This window comes from Oryza glaberrima, chromosome 5, assembly GCF_000147395.1.
Source record: "Oryza glaberrima chromosome 5, OglaRS2, whole genome shotgun sequence".
NCBI lineage: Eukaryota > Viridiplantae > Streptophyta > Magnoliopsida > Poales > Poaceae > Oryza > Oryza glaberrima.
The window spans coordinates 7389471-7406202 of record NC_068330.1 but is presented as its reverse complement, the minus strand read 5'-3'; the positions used below and the strand labels follow the sequence as shown (position 1 = coordinate 7406202).

At 42.6% G+C, this 16732-nt stretch overlaps 1 protein-coding gene and 1 long non-coding RNA gene across 4 annotated transcripts; one reads left to right on the top strand and one right to left on the bottom strand.

The window, feature by feature from the left end:
* Positions 1-32: 32 nt before the first annotated feature.
* On the top strand, positions 33-2939 carry LOC127772729 (uncharacterized). Of its 3 annotated transcripts, XR_008017458.1 has the most exons (6): positions 35-793; positions 877-1336; positions 1418-1470; positions 1590-1746; positions 2285-2383; positions 2566-2939. It is a non-coding gene; the product is annotated as an uncharacterized LOC127772729 (long non-coding RNA). The 3 variants fall into 3 exon arrangements; XR_008017457.1 differs by having other exon boundaries at positions 33-793; positions 868-1470; XR_008017456.1 differs by having other exon boundaries at positions 40-793; positions 877-1470; positions 2566-2938.
* A 6756-nt stretch (positions 2940-9695) lies between these two features.
* LOC127774746 (DNA replication licensing factor MCM6) lies at positions 9696-16267 on the bottom strand. Its single transcript, XM_052301035.1, has 18 exons — positions 16088-16267; positions 15826-15975; positions 15443-15583; positions 14984-15146; positions 14709-14902; positions 14431-14626; positions 14261-14338; positions 13636-13865; positions 13111-13225; positions 12845-12919; positions 12625-12765; positions 12296-12499; positions 12059-12220; positions 11797-11852; positions 11592-11716; positions 11377-11499; positions 10496-10626; positions 9696-10005 (listed from the first exon to the last, which is right to left on the bottom strand). Exons 1-18 carry the CDS (start codon positions 16162-16164, stop codon positions 9874-9876), a joined length of 2493 nt encoding a protein of 830 aa, XP_052156995.1. The 5' UTR covers positions 16165-16267; the 3' UTR covers positions 9696-9873.
* Positions 16268-16732: the final 465 nt, after the last annotated feature.

Below are 16732 nucleotides of genomic sequence, written 5' to 3'. Positions count from 1 at the left end.
ATCGAAACATTGGACGGTGCTGAGATCCCATCGCACGTGATTCGCTTTTCTGGCTTTCCTCCCCGCATCGCTCGCGCTGACGCCGCTCCCCTCATCCTTCGCCGCGCCTCCCACCTCTTCGGTGTGCCCCACCACGCCTCCACCGCCGGCGCCACCATCGCCGCGCCCCGTCACCGGCGCCCCCATCGCCGCGCCGTCCTCCTCTTCGCCGCGTCCCCACGCCTCGCGTTCCCCGTCGGCCGTCGCCGGCGCCCCCCCCCCCCCTCCCCCCCAATCGCCGCGCCGTCCTCCCCGTCACCGTGCCATCCTCCCCGTCACCGCGCCGTCCTCCTCTTCGCTGCGCCACCCCGCTACAGGCTGCCCCTCCGTCGTCCTCGCCGGCCGCCACTCCCGGTCCACATTGCACCGCCTCGCCGCCGTCCTCGCCTTCCCCATCTGCCGCGCCGCCCCTTCGCCGTCCTCGCCGGCCGCCACTACCGGTCCACATCGCGCCGCCCACCTGTCCTGAGCCACGTCGCCGTGCGCCCCCCCCCCCCCCCCCCCCCCCCTGATCTGCAGCGGGAGCGAGCATTCCGCCCTGCCTGCAGTAGGAGACTTCCTCGTCGGAGAGTAGCACGTGCCGGCGTCCTATGCCGTGGGAGGTGTCCCGTCCATGGCCGCGGGAGAAGAAACGCCGCACAGCCTCGGCTTTGGCAGCCTCTTCAATGGTGATCTCCTGCAGGAGGCAAACGGGAGCAAGTATCAGCAGCAGAAGCTGGGTGATGTGCCCTCGTCGCAGCCGCATCATCTGAATGTGAGTGACTCCACAAGAACAAGAACCCTGAATTGAATATGACATTTACCATTGTTCTTGCATCATTCATCAAGTGCCTGCAGATCGACCACAAGCCGGCGACTGCGGCGCGGCGCCAGTGCGGCTCGGCCTCCTCTCCTCCTCCTCCGCCGCTGCCCCCTCCGCGCCACCCGGCGTGCGGCTGCGCGCCATCCCCAACGTCATCCCCTCCGAGCACGGCCGCGCCGCCGACCACGCGGGCTTCCTCGACGCCGTCGACCCTCTCCTGAATCTCTCTCCTTTTTTTTACTGAATCACCCACATACGAATCAATTTAGAGATTTACCCCCATTGTTGCATCCGTTAACTGATGAGTTAGGAGATTTACTGAATCTGATTTCTGCCTGTTCAGTAGATAAGGCTCCAAGAGAGACATGCTGGCTATTACTCGGTGTGGTGAATACAATGTTACTTACTTCTTGCTTGTTTGTTACTTTGGGAGTCTAGGACAAAGCTCACGTGACTCAGCTAACTAAATCTTTTAAGTCGCTTGCATCATGGGCAGTTGGGTGAAATTTGTTCTACTACTGAACCTTCCTTTGCGAAAGCAAGTTTCTCAGACATGATTCTGGCTATGGTTTTCAGCTACTCCTGCGATGAACTCCAGGGTTTTACAGTGATAGACGTGGCACTATGAGGTATCCAATTATTTCTACTTACTGCCTTTTTTTGGTTCATTCATTTTTTTTATCATAGGCAGTGTCCCTTATTGCGTTGTATCTTGATGTTCCTCTTCTATATCCGCTGTGGTTGGGAGGTTCACGGTCATATGTTCTTGATCACGCGCCTTCAGTCGAGTCATCGTCCTTCTGCTATAGCTCTGAGCACAAGCATGAGAACAATGGAATTCCCTCTGTTTTTTTGAAAGCCAGGAGACAACAAGATTAGCATATGCAATATTTTTGCTAAACAAGGTTGGTCTCTTTGCTAAGTTGGGCATTTATTTAATGCAAAAGCTTTTCATTGATTTTGTGTACTTGCTTGCTTGCTTAGTTTGTAGAATCTCTATATGTTAAACAATTTCAAGTGATGATCAATTCTGTTAATATGTGAATGTATGATCAATTTTATGTTATATACGCTATATATTGTAATTATTAGTGTGTTATAATATAGGAGTACAAGCTAATTTTAGGCTTTTAGGTGTATGAACATATTTTTTTTTACTCTTTCCTATTTCGAATACACAAGTTTAAAAAGCTGATCCCGCCACTGCCACAAGGTGCGGATGAGCTCAGTAAAATGTTTTGTCTTTTGTTTTATGCTACATGCTTGATCTCAATTCTTCTAAGTAGATCTGCATGTTAAGTCAATATATAGTACCGATTTATCGCTATCTAAATAAAGCAGCACAGCTCAGTACAATATTAGTTAGCTGAAGGCTGAGACAGAATTGGACCCTGATGCTTCAGTTTACCTAACAACCTTACTGCAATTTTTTCATGAATTCAGCAGCGGCCTGCACCACCTCAATCTCTCCTAGCTGATGTCTGGACCTCAATCTCTCCAGAAGTTCTTGTTGCCGTACCCTGCTTTTACGTATGCTGCCATGTACGCATTTTTAGTTTCAGTACAAATAAGCAAGGTTTTGTTGCGAGATAAGTATTGCTTATTCTTTAACAAAAAAGATATGTAGTATTTTTTACAGGTGTGCAAATTGATAGGAGCTAATTCATACAATGGTTTCTAAAGTATTGCTCAAGTTGTCGCTTGTGATAATCCATTTTTTACAGGGGGCTTTGCTGGAGATGTATTCTGAGCCAACATATAAGTGCTAACTGCAAAAGAAATATTTTGTTCAAGCAGCAGCAGATTCAACTGATACTTTGTTCACATACCTATAGGTGGATACATAACATAGAAACTTAGGGTTAGAAACTGTGACTTGTTTGCCTTTTGTACTGCAATTACTTGATCCTTATGACAAGTAAACAATATGTGACATGCATCTGAGCTTTTGGATGGATTCTCTTATGTAGTCGTTAACAATATGTATTAGTTTGTAATTAAATATTTTTTTTGACAATTAGTTTGTAATTAAATATTGTATGTACTCTGTTGAATCAGTAATCGTGTGATGACTCCTACATTGTTACATTGTTCAATATATATAAAGAATATCATTTCACCTTTGTAACACCCTGAAAATTCGACTGACAAAATCAGAACTCTAAAATTACGGACCTTCAAAAACTTTTTAAATAAATTGCATCATGCCGATTTTATTTGCCCATTCCATTGAATTTTGATTTCGGAGTTTGTAGATCGCGAATAAGGAATAGTTAATTAGGAATAAACCCTAAAAATAAATTGGTAAAATAAATATAATTTAAAATAAAGATTAGGTGTGGATAGAAATAAATAAAATATTATCACGACCATATTTGTATCAATTAAATTTAAATGCGATGGAATAAGAATTAACCCTAATTAAAAATTCAAATAAATTATATAAATAAAATATGAGTAATATTAATCTAGGGTGAATTCATTAGTTGAGATAACACAAACATTGAGTACAATGCATATATGCAAAAATTAGGAATTTTGGAATTAAATTTATATAGGAAATAGGCTAAAATCAGGATAAATAGGAAATTACACTATTCATTGCACTCTAGGTGCTCGATGTGATTCCCTAGCCCTGCCGCGCCCCTGTCGCGCCGCGCCGCGCTGTCCGTCGCCATCACCGCGCCATCGCCGACGTGTCGCCCCGCGCCTCGAGCCCCGCGCCGCGCCGCGCCGTCCGTCGCCATCGCCGTGCCGTCGCCGACGTGTCGCCGTCGCCCTCGAGCCCCGCACCGCGCCGCGCCAACTGTCGCCATCGCCACGCGCCGAGCCCCGCGCCACGCCACGCCGTCGCGTCGCCTGTTCCCATCGCCGTCGGCCGTCCCGTCGCCGCTCGCCCGTCGTGTCGCCCGTCCCGCGCCGCGCGCCATCCCCTCGCCGACGCGTCTCGCTGCCGCCCGCGCGCCGCTCGCCCGTTCCCCCGAGCCCCGTGCCGCCGCGCCGCCGTCGCCATCGTGCCATCGCTGTCATTATCGCGTCACCGCGCCGTGTCGCCGTCACCACCTCGCGCCCCGCGCCGCTGCCATGCCGTCGCGTCGCCGCGTGCCGCTCGCCCGTCGTCGTCGCGTCTCGCGCCCCGCGCCGAGCCCCGCGCAGCCGTCCCGTCATCGCGTCGCCGCCCGTCGCGTCCCGCCCCGAGCCGCGCGCCACCGCTGTCGCTATCGCCGTCGCCGTCGACGTCCCGTCGCCGCGTGCGTCCCGTCGCCGCGCGCATCCCGTCGCCGCGCGCGTCCCATCGCCGCCTCGCGCCCCGCGCCGCCGCACCGCCGTCGCGTCCCCCCCTTCACCGCCTCCCCCCCTCTCTTCCCTCTCCCGCACCCTATAAAACCCCCCCAAACCTTCTCATCTCTCCCACACCCATCCCCTCTCCCTCTCCCCCTTCTCCACGCGCCGCCGTCGTCATGCCGCCGTGCCGCCGCCCTCGTGCCGCCGCGCCGCCGCCTCAGTGCGCCACGCCGTGCGCCGTCGTCGTCGTCGCCACCGCCGCCGCCAGTGAGCCGTCCTTTCCCCCCCCCCCTCACGTCCACCGCCGCCGCCGCTCGGGTGGAAGAGAGCCGAGAGAGAGGAAAGGAGAGGCCGGTAGAGAGAGAAAAAGAAAGAAAAGGAAGGAAAAGAAAAAGAAAGGGAGAAAAAGAAAAGGAAAATAAATAGGAAACTAGGGGAGATTTAGGATATTTAAAATATTAGAATTTAATTATAGGATTAACTAAAATGTAGTATTTGCAAAATAATACTATAAATATAGATTATTATAGATTATTTTTGGTAATCTCTATAAGTAGTCAATTCACGGTAGAAATTCGGATTTAATTATTAGAGATTTTAGCCGTGTATTATATTTAATCGTTTAGTCATAGACTAAATTAAATCGTGCAATAATATAAGATAATTTTTGGATTTCGTTCGATATTTAACTCGCGATAAAAATTTCTAACCTATTATATGGATATAATACTCGGGTAGATTAAATTAAAAACTTATGCTAACAAAATATTTATACCCGCAAAATAGTTTAGGATGTGTAAATCGAAATTGGATTTGCCCTAGTTCGCGAATAGTAAAGTTAATATAAAAGAATCGACTTTCGCATTCGACTTCCATTTGGATTTATTTGGATTTTTATTTGAATTCTAACCGAGTTCAAATCAATTTTCGCACGTAATTGTAGAGCCCGAGGGAGTTGCGGATCCAAGTAAAGGTCAAGACCCACAAGACTTTGAGCAAGGCAAGTCATCACTATTCTTTGAACATGTTGATCCCAATTGCGAAATTATTTTTGTTTACAAATAAATTACATGCAATGATGAACATCCTACTCGTGATTATGCCATGCCTTGATTATTGTTTACCCCTTATTCCTTCGTAACCATGTTGACGTATGAGTCCCTAGTCAATTATGACAATTACTTAGAAATGCAATTCTAGAATCATGCATACTCATATTTATCAAATGCTATATGCTTGGGCAATTACCTTTGGGAAGGTAATTGAGATGCGGCATGTGGAGACATGAGCGCCACATTGCCATGATATTGATGACATGATTTGTGAAAGGAGAAATAAACTAAACAACTGTTTTCGACTGAGGCGGACGGAGGATTTGGGAGGTATCCGGAAAAGGCTAGTGCCGTCCCCGGTCAATTAAGGACCGAGCCATGAAGTTAAGCATGAAACGACCCCCGTACAACCGCACTTCTCGTATGGGTATAGACCTAGCGGAGTAGATAGCTGAGCGGAGGCAGTATCCATGCATAGTGGTTTCTTGATGTGTGAGACAGGGGCTCTACGGTGGGGCAGCCATTGGTAGGACCGCGAGGCGGGTGTCTACAGTGGTGTCGCCATCGGTAGGACTGCCACGAGAGAATCTAAACATAACTATAACCTAATGCATGTGTGAGTCTTCCCTTCCCGGGTGCGCCAGAACTCCTCTCACTGCTAGAAACCGTGCACGCCTAGAGTGCATGAGGATGTAAAGTTCATGGAGCGGGTACTGCCAATGCGAGGTTATCGAAAAGCTTTGCCGTGACGCGTCTCATGTGTTGAGACGAGGCTCATGTGTTGGGCAGTTGCGGAGTGCGGGTAAAGTGTACATCCACTGTAGTGTGAGTAAAATAAATTTATTCGAATAGCCGTGCTTGCGGTTATTGAGCACCAGGACATGTATTACACTTGGCTAGACTCTAAATTCTTAACTTGTGTGGGTTGGGATATTGCATGATGATTTCTATGCTGATGGAGCCACTTCCTAAGAGGCGGGAATGTAGACGTCCTCAGAAAACCATGACGACTCAATGGCGGGAAGCTATCCTTGGGATTACAATGGATGGTGGACAGAACCGTCATTGTTTAATATGAACACTGGTACTAAAATTTGATCAGTCTATGCTAGGTCTTAGGCTTGTGAAAGGAATTTCAAAACTTGCTTTGCGCAAAAGAACCATAGCCATTCCTTGAATATCTCTATCATGTGCATTATTGTTGTGGTGGCTTGCTGAGTACGGTTGGTACTCACCCTTGCAATATACAAACTTAATCAGAGGTCGGAGATGAAGCTACGGAGGATCCCTACGCTTACTACCAGGAGGGAGAAGACGACGATGGCGCTCAGTAGGTCTTAGTTACGGTCGTTGCCTGTGGCAATGGCGTGCCGCTGCCTTAACTCCGCTGCCTTACCTACTTCTGCTTTTGGAATGTATTCCGGACCGCTCGGTCCGATGATTAAGACTATGCCTGCGGGCTTTTGATGTAATAATTCACACTAGACTTTCGTGTATGTGTATTTGGTATTTCAGCTATGAACTCGTGTGTACCAGACTACTTGATCCAGGGAAATGGTACTGTTTACACGATTGATTCCTGTTATAAAAACGGGGGTCTACAACCTTTTTATGCAATATATAAACGATATAATTTATTAAACCCGTTGCAACGCACGGGCACCTAACTAGGACTACTAAGAGAAGCCTCAGAGTATCACATAGAATAAAGACACATGTCTCAAATCACCTTTCCCACGGTGCAAAGTAGCTTCAGTGATGTTTCAGTTTTGCATATCAGGCCGTTATTATTTTTTATTATAGTCCCCATATTTTGTAATCTATTATATTATTAAAACAGCTTTAAAAAGAGACATCACGTTCGCTGTGGGTATTAGAAATTTCCACATTAATCGGAGAAAAAAAAAGAAGAGTCCAAGTGGAAATACAATTTATAAATAACTGAAATTCGGAATTAAAAAAAAGCACTATTGAAAGAATACTCCTTATATGAACCCAACACGAGATTAATTAATATTCGAAATAAAAAATAAAATAAAAACCGAAATTAGCAAAAAAGGAAAAAAAAGAGTTCGAGTATAAATTCAATTTAAAAATAACTAAAATTCGAAAGTAAAATTAAGCAATATTGAAAGAAGAGTCCATATACAAACCCAATACGAGATTATTAAAATTCGGAATAAAAAATAAAAAAATAGAAATTAGAAAAAAATAAAAGAAAAGAAGAGTTCAAATAGGAATATAATTTAAAATTAACTGAAATTCGGAATTAAATATAAGCAATATTGAAATAAGAGTACATATAAGAACCAATAGTAGATTAATTAAAATTCGGAATAAAAAATAAAATAAAATCCGAAATTAGACAAATGAAAAAGAGAGTTCAAGTAGGAATATAATTTTGCAACAACTGAAATTAAAAATAAAAAATAAAAATATTAAAAGAACACAATACATTTTTAGTTGAAATTCGAAACAAAAAATAAAACAAATTTGAAATTAGAAAAAGAACAATAAAATTTCAACTAAGAATACAATTTATAAATAACTAAAATTGGTGATAAAAAAATAAAGACTATTGAAAAAAAGACCATCTAAAACACATGATGAGATTAATTAAGTAACATGTCTTTAAAGGAGTAGAGATGGTGGTTGATAGGACATCTAAAAACTATTAATAAAACACCAAATAGAATATTAAGGATGATTAAAAGGAAGTACGACGGGCAGGTCGTGAAAAAATCAGTCAAGGCGGTTGGCGGAACTTCTAGAAAGTAAAAAAAATAAACTCCAATGATAATCATATTTGATTTTTAAAATCTCAATGACAATAAAAATGAGAGCTGGTGGACAGGTCATACAGAAATACAATGACAGAGCCGCCGATGGTTGGTGTGATTTCTAGAAAGTAAAGAATGAATTCCATCGATATTATGTTTGATTTTTACTATCCTAATGATAATAAAGAGTAGGAGTATAGCAGCAGCATTTGACGAGATTTCTAAAAATTATAAAAAAATGAAACCCAACGAGACAAAAAAAGTAAAAAAGAATAAACCCTAATGATAGTCATGTTTGATTCTAAAATCTTAATGAAAATAAAGATAGACGGAAACGGGCGAGCCGTAGAGAAGTAAAAAAATGAACCTTAACAATAATTATGTTCAATTTTTAAAATACCGATGACAATAAAGAGAAGATGCAGTGGACGATCGTAGAGGAGTGTGATGGCAGCGTTTGATGGAACTTCTAGAAATTATAAAAATGAAATCCAACAGGATAATAAACTCTACAAACTATGAGATCTAATTTTTAAAGGTTCCAAAGATAATAAATAGAAACAGTGATAGATCAAGTAAGCAAATAAGGAAGGATATGACATAAGTAGGAAATAGCAACTGGTGTGACTATAAAATTAAAAACGTGAGGACGATAAGGTTTGATTTTTCAAAGTATTAAGACAACGAGATAACTATTTAATAAATTTTAAGTAAAATAATATTAATAAAATATAATTTTATATGGGTGCTAGCCGCGCAATTGCGTGGGGCACCCAACTAGTTTATAGGAAACCACAATATTTTACGCTAAACACCCCAAAAATTAGAAAAAGAAATATAAATTTCACCCCAAAAATTTTGTAATCCCCTTCGCTCGCAAGGAGGCCACCCTCTGGCTCCTCCGGGCGCCGCGCACCCTCTCCCGAACTGCACCGTCAGCTCTCCTTCTTCCCCACCCCCACGCCGCAGTGGTCCGTGGGCTTCAACCTCGGACATCCAGGGGGAAAAGGAAGGTCCCGCCGCTGTCGTCCTTGCAGCTGTGTATTTACCGGCGACTTGTTCAGTTGTTCGGGAGCCGTCACCGCCGCTTGTGCCGCCGACCGCCCAGGCCTAAGCGACATAGGGGTGATCCAGTACTACTACAGTGTTTAGCCCACATCTCTGTGATAGTTGCTTTTGCACTATTTGTAGCAGCCTCGAAGTATATATGGCCAATCTTGCAATCACCTACTCATTGCTTGTTGGTGCCTTTCTTATGGAAGTATGTGCTATATATCGGTGTGGTGATATTGTCATCACTGACATAGGCACATTCGAGAACCCATGTCTTAGTTTATCTATCAGGAAGACCATTGAGGAGCAGAGAAGTTAGTGGTGTCAATTTCTATGGGGCAACTTAGCCTAACAACATATGTAAATTTTACATCATAGGTCCACACCCAGGATGATGTTGAAGGCAATGGATGTCTTTGGCTTGGATATGATCCATATAGATGAATCATGAATGGCACGTACAAACACGTCCACTCCAGTGCCGGTGGCAATGAATTTTCATAGAACTTTATAGTAATGCTTATTATATGCTGATGTTGGAGTTCAGATGCTTTCCTGCTGATTATTATTGAATGAAAGTCATTGACGATGTTTGATTTGTCTTCAATGTATCTCTTTTGATGCGTTCTTAGCTCTTCCGACATCAACTATAACTCTGACTACACCTTTGCTTCCAAGAATTAATTGTACAATTTGTCAAGAGATCATATACTAAATTGCAAAGACGACCACAGTTGGAAATGGTACAACATGTCTAGTGCATAGCATAACCCACCAGGGGTTCTCACTAGAATCTACTCTTGGTTCTATCGGTTAACCACATCGATTGGATTGTGTTAGCTGCGTATCATGATTCAGATGGTTAATCGATGACATAGTTCGGATTAACTGCCAGGATTCTGCTCTCTGATGTTCTTCGTGCAGCACCGTCGTCAGCCGCTGGGGCTGCTCCTTCGTCTATCACTATGAGATGGCCTTCCCTCTGTATTAACCTCTGCATTTGCAAATCGATTGATAACTTTTAGCAATATGGAAAGCTGAGGTAATGCTCAATGCAAAGGTCAATGTTGAGCTTGCAGTGCAGGCAAATTGATGCAGCTAAATGCCTAATTGTAGTCTTGTTAGGTTGCTAATTTCCATACCATACTGTTGAAATGATAAGATCAATAGTAAATTTCAGAAAACTACAACTTCAGTCAGTCAGTTTGCTACAACATTAGCGACATGTTTCAGTTTGCTAAAACAATAGCGTGGGAAATTATTACAAAACTGCAACTTTTACATTATATGCTGCTACAGTTGTCACCTATATGTACGGTAGCAGCATATAACGTAAAAGTTACAGTTTTGTGATAATTTCCCACGCTAGTGTTACAGCAAACTGAAACATGTCGCTAATGTTGCAGCAAACTGATAATAGTTTTGTCACTAAAGTTGCAGTTTTCTGGAATTTACTTCAAGATGGCAAACTGATAGGCTTTTACCTCTATGATGGCCTTGATACACTTCACTTCTTCCTTCACCTCTGCTGTAGAACTATAGGCGCCTTGGGCATTCTGCTGCTCGACATACCAAATTATTAGATCCCCTTGCTTCATGCCAGCCAGACCATCTCCTGCAATTCAATGTTGGAACATGTCAGTTTGACATCTATATCAGCTGGAGGTCTGACAAGGATCATCCTTGTTCATAAAAGGAAACACTTAGGGTGGCACAAGATGAACTAAAAGCAATGACTTATACAGGAGCGGAATTAGACGGCATTAAGACCTAACAATATAACGAGACATCAACATGGTGAAACCTATTTTTCAGAGAATAGACATAACTACAATTTGTGCTTACTGCACTGTATAAATGGTTGGCGTACAAGTTAATCACATTGATGCATCTACAAGCCTGCATGAGGCTCCACCTCAATTTTAAGTTGATGCATATATCTTTCTAGTAAGATGTATGAGAAGAACAAAAGCTAAAGCAATACAATAGTACTAGACCATTATTGCAAATTATGTTTTTTTAGAATATCAACAAAGGATTTATTAATTTACGCAATTAAAAAGAATTGCTCCCAACCTAGACCTCTGGAAGCTGTAATCTAGACGAGATCGTAATTTTATTTGTTCTCGAGAGAAAGCATGCCTCAGAAATGCTGCTCATAGTTATGTAAATAAATCACAACTAAGGATCTTGTTACTCCTTATATGGGACATAAGCAGTGAAAATTAATTCACTTATTTGAACCTAAGCAGATATTACTATGCTTCATCTACAGTTGGAAATTGCTAGGTTAAGGATACAAAATAGCAAATAAGTCAAAACAAAACAAAAATGGAAAAAGTAGTGTAAAATCCAGTATCAATACCATCTTTCGTGACTGACTCTTCATGCTGCCGTAGTCTCATAACTAAAGCTTGTGTGACTCTCTGGAAATGTTCTTCAGTTATAACCAACTTCTTCTTGCCAGTATCTGCCGCTTGCTCATTTTCTACATTTTACATTAAAAACAAGGTACCGAAATGATCAGAATAATAGCAAGAACACACAAAAAAACCATTTTAATAATAAGGGGAAACCTACCTGGACCGTCTTGTTGAGGAGCAGCATCCATTTCTGTTGGCTGACCAGCATCATTATCGGCTGGTACATTTGTGCCATCATCAGCATCTTGGAAATCAGAGAGATCGACTTCACTTGATTCCACGCTGCACAATTAATAAGATTTTGTTAGCAAATCATCATGCAAATGATGGATGGATGTCTTGAGCAATTTCAAGAAACTTGCCTGATGATGGATGTCTTGAGCAATTTAACTGCCATGCGAACATGAGCTGGGAGAACCTGTGAAATTAATACCAAATGAACTCAGCAGAAATATTATGCAGAAAGGTGAAAACCCAATTCAAAGGGAAGGAACAAATGTCAGCCTTAAATTTAACACCAGAACCAACTAATTATTCCTGATAGTTGAACTGAAGTTAATTTGTTTAGACACCATACTGCATAATCTAAAAAACATGCAATATATGAATGAGGATTTTACTTACAACTCTTTCCAAATGACTTCGGGCAATAGCTTCTGAAAGCCTGATTAATGCCTCTAGTTGCCTAACTGTCATCCTATAAGCAACCCTAGTACCAGGGGTACTATCGCCTCTACGAAGGGTAACATATGATTCAACAAGAACTTTCTTTGCTTCAGAACTCAGCTGCATTGACATAAAGCATCTATAAGTTGATGACAAGTTGAAAGTTATATATGAAGTGCATATAAAGATTTAAACCTGAGGTTTCAAGGACTTTGCAAAAGCAATGTAACGTTTCAATTCTGCAGTGCTAAATGCAGGGGCAAGTGCTTCTTCACGTTTCTGATGGACCCTCACAATGTGATGAGCAATGTGGTAGTCAGTGCTTTCATCAGGCTCATCGATCATTATGTATACCAGATCGAATCTTGAAAGAATAGCTGGAGGTAATGCCACGTTATACTGGATTGCAACGATTGAAATATTAGATCTCAACACTAAAATTTTACCACATGTCAACAAAATACAGGGATGTAAAAGTTTTTCAGAAGTACTAGGAAGTAAAATTTATAATTTGTTGGGCTTACCTTGAGTGGTTTCGACTTGTCATAACGCCCTCCTGTGGGATTTGCTGCTGCCAAAATTGAAGTCCTTGCATTCAAAGTTGCTTGTATTCCTGCTTTTGTTATGCTAATGGTTTGCTGTTCCATTGCTTCGTGTATAGCAACCTACAATGGAGAAATGGAATTGGGACACTAACGCTCAATAAGAAAAGAGGCAACAATAGGTAAAAGTCTGTAAGCCTACCTGATCTTTGATGTCCATTTTATCAAATTCATCAATGCAACAGATGCCATTATCAGCTAACATGAGTGCTCCTGCCTGCAAAAATAACCAGTAGCAGCAAAAGAGGTAAGGCAATAGAAGAAGTAAGAACTAGGAAGATTGCACACAAAGTGCATCCGAGCTCATTGGAGTTCAATTTAGTTGAAGCATGAAATTCAAAGCAAAGGTACACTTCTAAATATGTATTAGCAATACAAATGGATGGAATCAAAAAATTTTGATAATACCTCAATGCAAAATTCACCAGTCTCTGGTTCTTTAGCAACAGTTGCTGTCAAACCAGCAGCAGATGAGGACTTCCCTGATGTGTAAACAGATCGTGGAACAATACCAGCGGTATATCTGAGGATTGGATTAATAGCACATTTGTGATGATTCATGGAATAAATTTCATTAAGATGAATGGTACTTATAACAAGATAGGAAGTCCAATCCAAGAAAAAAAATTACATGAGCAACTAGTATTCTGGATTTTGTGTCAAGTTGTCAACCCATAAAAATCATTCAGAAAAACATTGTGAAAAAGCTTATAGTAACTTAAATTCAACTAGTAGAATTAGCAAGATGTATTGCATCATGCTGAGAGATCCTTATGAGAAAGCAATGGTCAGTCAGTTATGCACACTGACATGTGATCTGGTGAAGCAGCAGAATAGATTTTATATATCCCAGAATGACAACATTGAATGATGAACTTAAATTTTATTCAACACAGAAAAAGAAAATAGGAATTATGACAATGAGAAGCTTACTTTAAGAACTGAGACTTCGCACAACTTGGATCACCAACAATACAGACATTGATGTCACCTCTAAGGTTTATCCCTTCATGTGTTATCTTGTGAACACCACCCAAAAGCATGAGAAGGATTGCTCTCTTAATTTCTTGATGCCCAAAGACAGTGGGACATATGCTATCAACTATCTTATTGAAAAAATCAGGGACGTTCCTCATCCTAACAACTTCATCTTCCTCTTCTTCCTGTTAGAGAGAGGGGGGAGGGAGATAATCAATAATATAAACACTTTAATGACAAAAAACTATATGGTCAAAAATAAAGCATATAATACACAAAAACAAAAAAAAATGGAATGATAACCATTTCATGATCTAACATCCTTACATGAATATGTAACACACTAAATCAACAGTGTACCAGGATCATGCAAAAGTTTAGGGAGCTTGAATGATACGCATTGTCAAAAAATTAGAAAAAGGACGCTGGTATGGTTACATCTATCCATGCCAGCCTGCTAGCATGCAACAGAATGTTCGAATACCATGAAGCAGAATTTCTCATAGTTCTTTTTACAAGGCTAGTCCCCTTTTCCTTCTTCGAAACAGAGTCACTAGTCTTAAGTCTGAATTGAACTTACAGTGAACTTCTGTCTTTCGCTGTCATCTCCATCTATGTCCCTGTCCCTGATGTCGACTTCTCTCCTTCCATCTGCCACCTAATAACATTAATGAGAAAGGTTAACCTTGTAATAAAAATATTATAACCAAGCTAACCAGATGGATCTTTATTGCTGGAAAGAGGTCATACCTGCACTGAGTTTGCTACAAAAGCAAGGCGATATGACAGATCTCGTACTCCTAGTGATTTCAAGCCCTTGACACCTTCTTGGACACCAGACCCATTCTTTCGCTGAGGAGCCTCCCGGCGACACTCTGCTCTCTCACCAGGTGAAGTTAGAGCCATAACATCAGGAACAGCAACAACAGTTCCAGTAAATATGACCCTGAAAATGACCGAAACAGAATACTTTAATAATGTGAAGCCAATCCAGTGGGTACAAAGCAATTCCAGCAAGAGTTCCTCACGTGTCTCCAGCTCTAGCCTTCTCAACAATCTCATGCCTCAGAATGACATCCAGGGAGCGTGGTAGTGAACCAGCAGGTATTTCTTTTGATGTCTCCTGCATCCTGACCCGCTGCCAATCTGTGAACTTGCTCTCTTGTCGGAGAAGGGCCCATTTTGATCGATTTTGGCATGTTGCATTGACACATATTATTGGCTGAAGTTAAGGAGCATAAACCTTTCATTAGACGCATTGCATGAGAGAAAAAAAATAGAACATAAGGTTCACAGTTACAACCTCAGTATACTTGAACTGCTGCTCAACATTCTTTACAACATTTCCACAGTCAAGGCACTTGAAGGTGCCTTGCAGTAACTCAGGCCGGACCTCACTTGTCCGTGTAACCACCCCCATTACAGCCGTGAGCTTACCAATCTCTGCTGTTCCAAGCTCCCTCAACCTATTACAACAACAATTTTAGTCATGGCAACCATCATACAATTTAGCATAAAACCTATGACAAATTAGAAATGCAAGATAACAAGTGAGACATAATTTTCTACCAAATGTAGGAAACGTACTAACATGAAATTCCAGGGGCAATGAGCCCCACCCTTGAATATATGTATATATCACACTTTTGTAGTGAATTTCAGGACATTTGCAGAATTCGTTCATTTGCCGTCAGATAACTGTTATTTCCAGAGTTAATTTTACGGGAAAAAAACTGTTACACCTGGAGGAGCAAGTGCGGACCTCTTCAGCATTGGTATGTTGTAGAAGGCAATGTTAATGTCCTTGTTAGGGCTATCATCAGAGATGATTGGTGCACGGTTCTCGCCAGTCCTCTGCTCCATCACAAACCTCTTGCACGCATTCCGGAGGTACGGCTCGAACCTGATGCGATGAAATCCACCAAATAAGCAGTCAGTTCCAAATTGTCACAGATGAGTAAACCAATTTGTATAAAAGAAAATCTATTTGTGTTAAGTCAACATCAACCTAGTTTCCCTGAACAAATCCGAGCAAACAAACTAAATTTGTCACCTTTCCGCCCCCAATCCAGCGACAGATCCCAAAATTTCCCAATCTGAACTCCCCACCAAAAAAAAAAGAAATCAAATAAAATCAAATCTCACCTGAGATACTCCTCGGAGATGGCCTTCTGGAGGACGTCGTTGAATCGCATGACGTGGGCGAAGTCGACGTACATGGTGGTGGACTCCCGCGACCGCATCGCCTCCAGCTCCGTCTCGTAGAACGCCTCCGCCGCATCCGCCTCCTTGAACCTACAGATCCAAGTTTCAACAACCCCCCCCCCCCCCCACCTCACGCGTCAGACGAACCGGAACCCCGCGTAAATCCTAGAAATGGAATGGAAGGAGACGGCTCCGGCCTTACCGCCTGAGGAACTCGAGGAAGATGTTCTCCACCCGCGCCGCCTTCTCGTCCACGAAGAACCCGCCGAACGCCTCCATCTCCGACGAGACCTCTCGAAACCTTGCTCGGGGTGGGGGGGATTTGCGCAGTGCGGCGGCGTGGGTGTGCGCGAGGGTTTTGGTTGGGGGAAGAAGAAGAACAAGGCGGGTGGGGGATGGTGTTCTTGGCGGGAAGGAGGCGGCGGCTTGGCGCCAATTCTTCCCGCCAAAAATGGGTGGTGGTGTTCCGTGGACCGCGTCCGGTGAACCGGAGGCGGTTGGCTGTCGCTGGCATGTGGGGCCCCAAGAGTTGACGAGATGGGACCACCAGTCCACCAGCGTGTGCGCACGTGATGCTATTGGATTGGGCCGTTATGCTTTTGTGGTTCTCTAGATGGGCTGTGGTCCAACAGGCCGCATTCTATAATAATAAATGGGCTGCCGTTGTTCTAGCCTTCCATGTGGATTTTCAAATAGCATATTACCATTTCCTCTAAACAAAGTTTTTTTTTAACGAACCGGGACATGATTGTGTCAATTTCATTGAATATAGTAGAAAAAAGAATACAAGAAACCCTGGGATGCTATAATCAAGAAAACAAAAAGGAAAATAAAAACACACCATCAC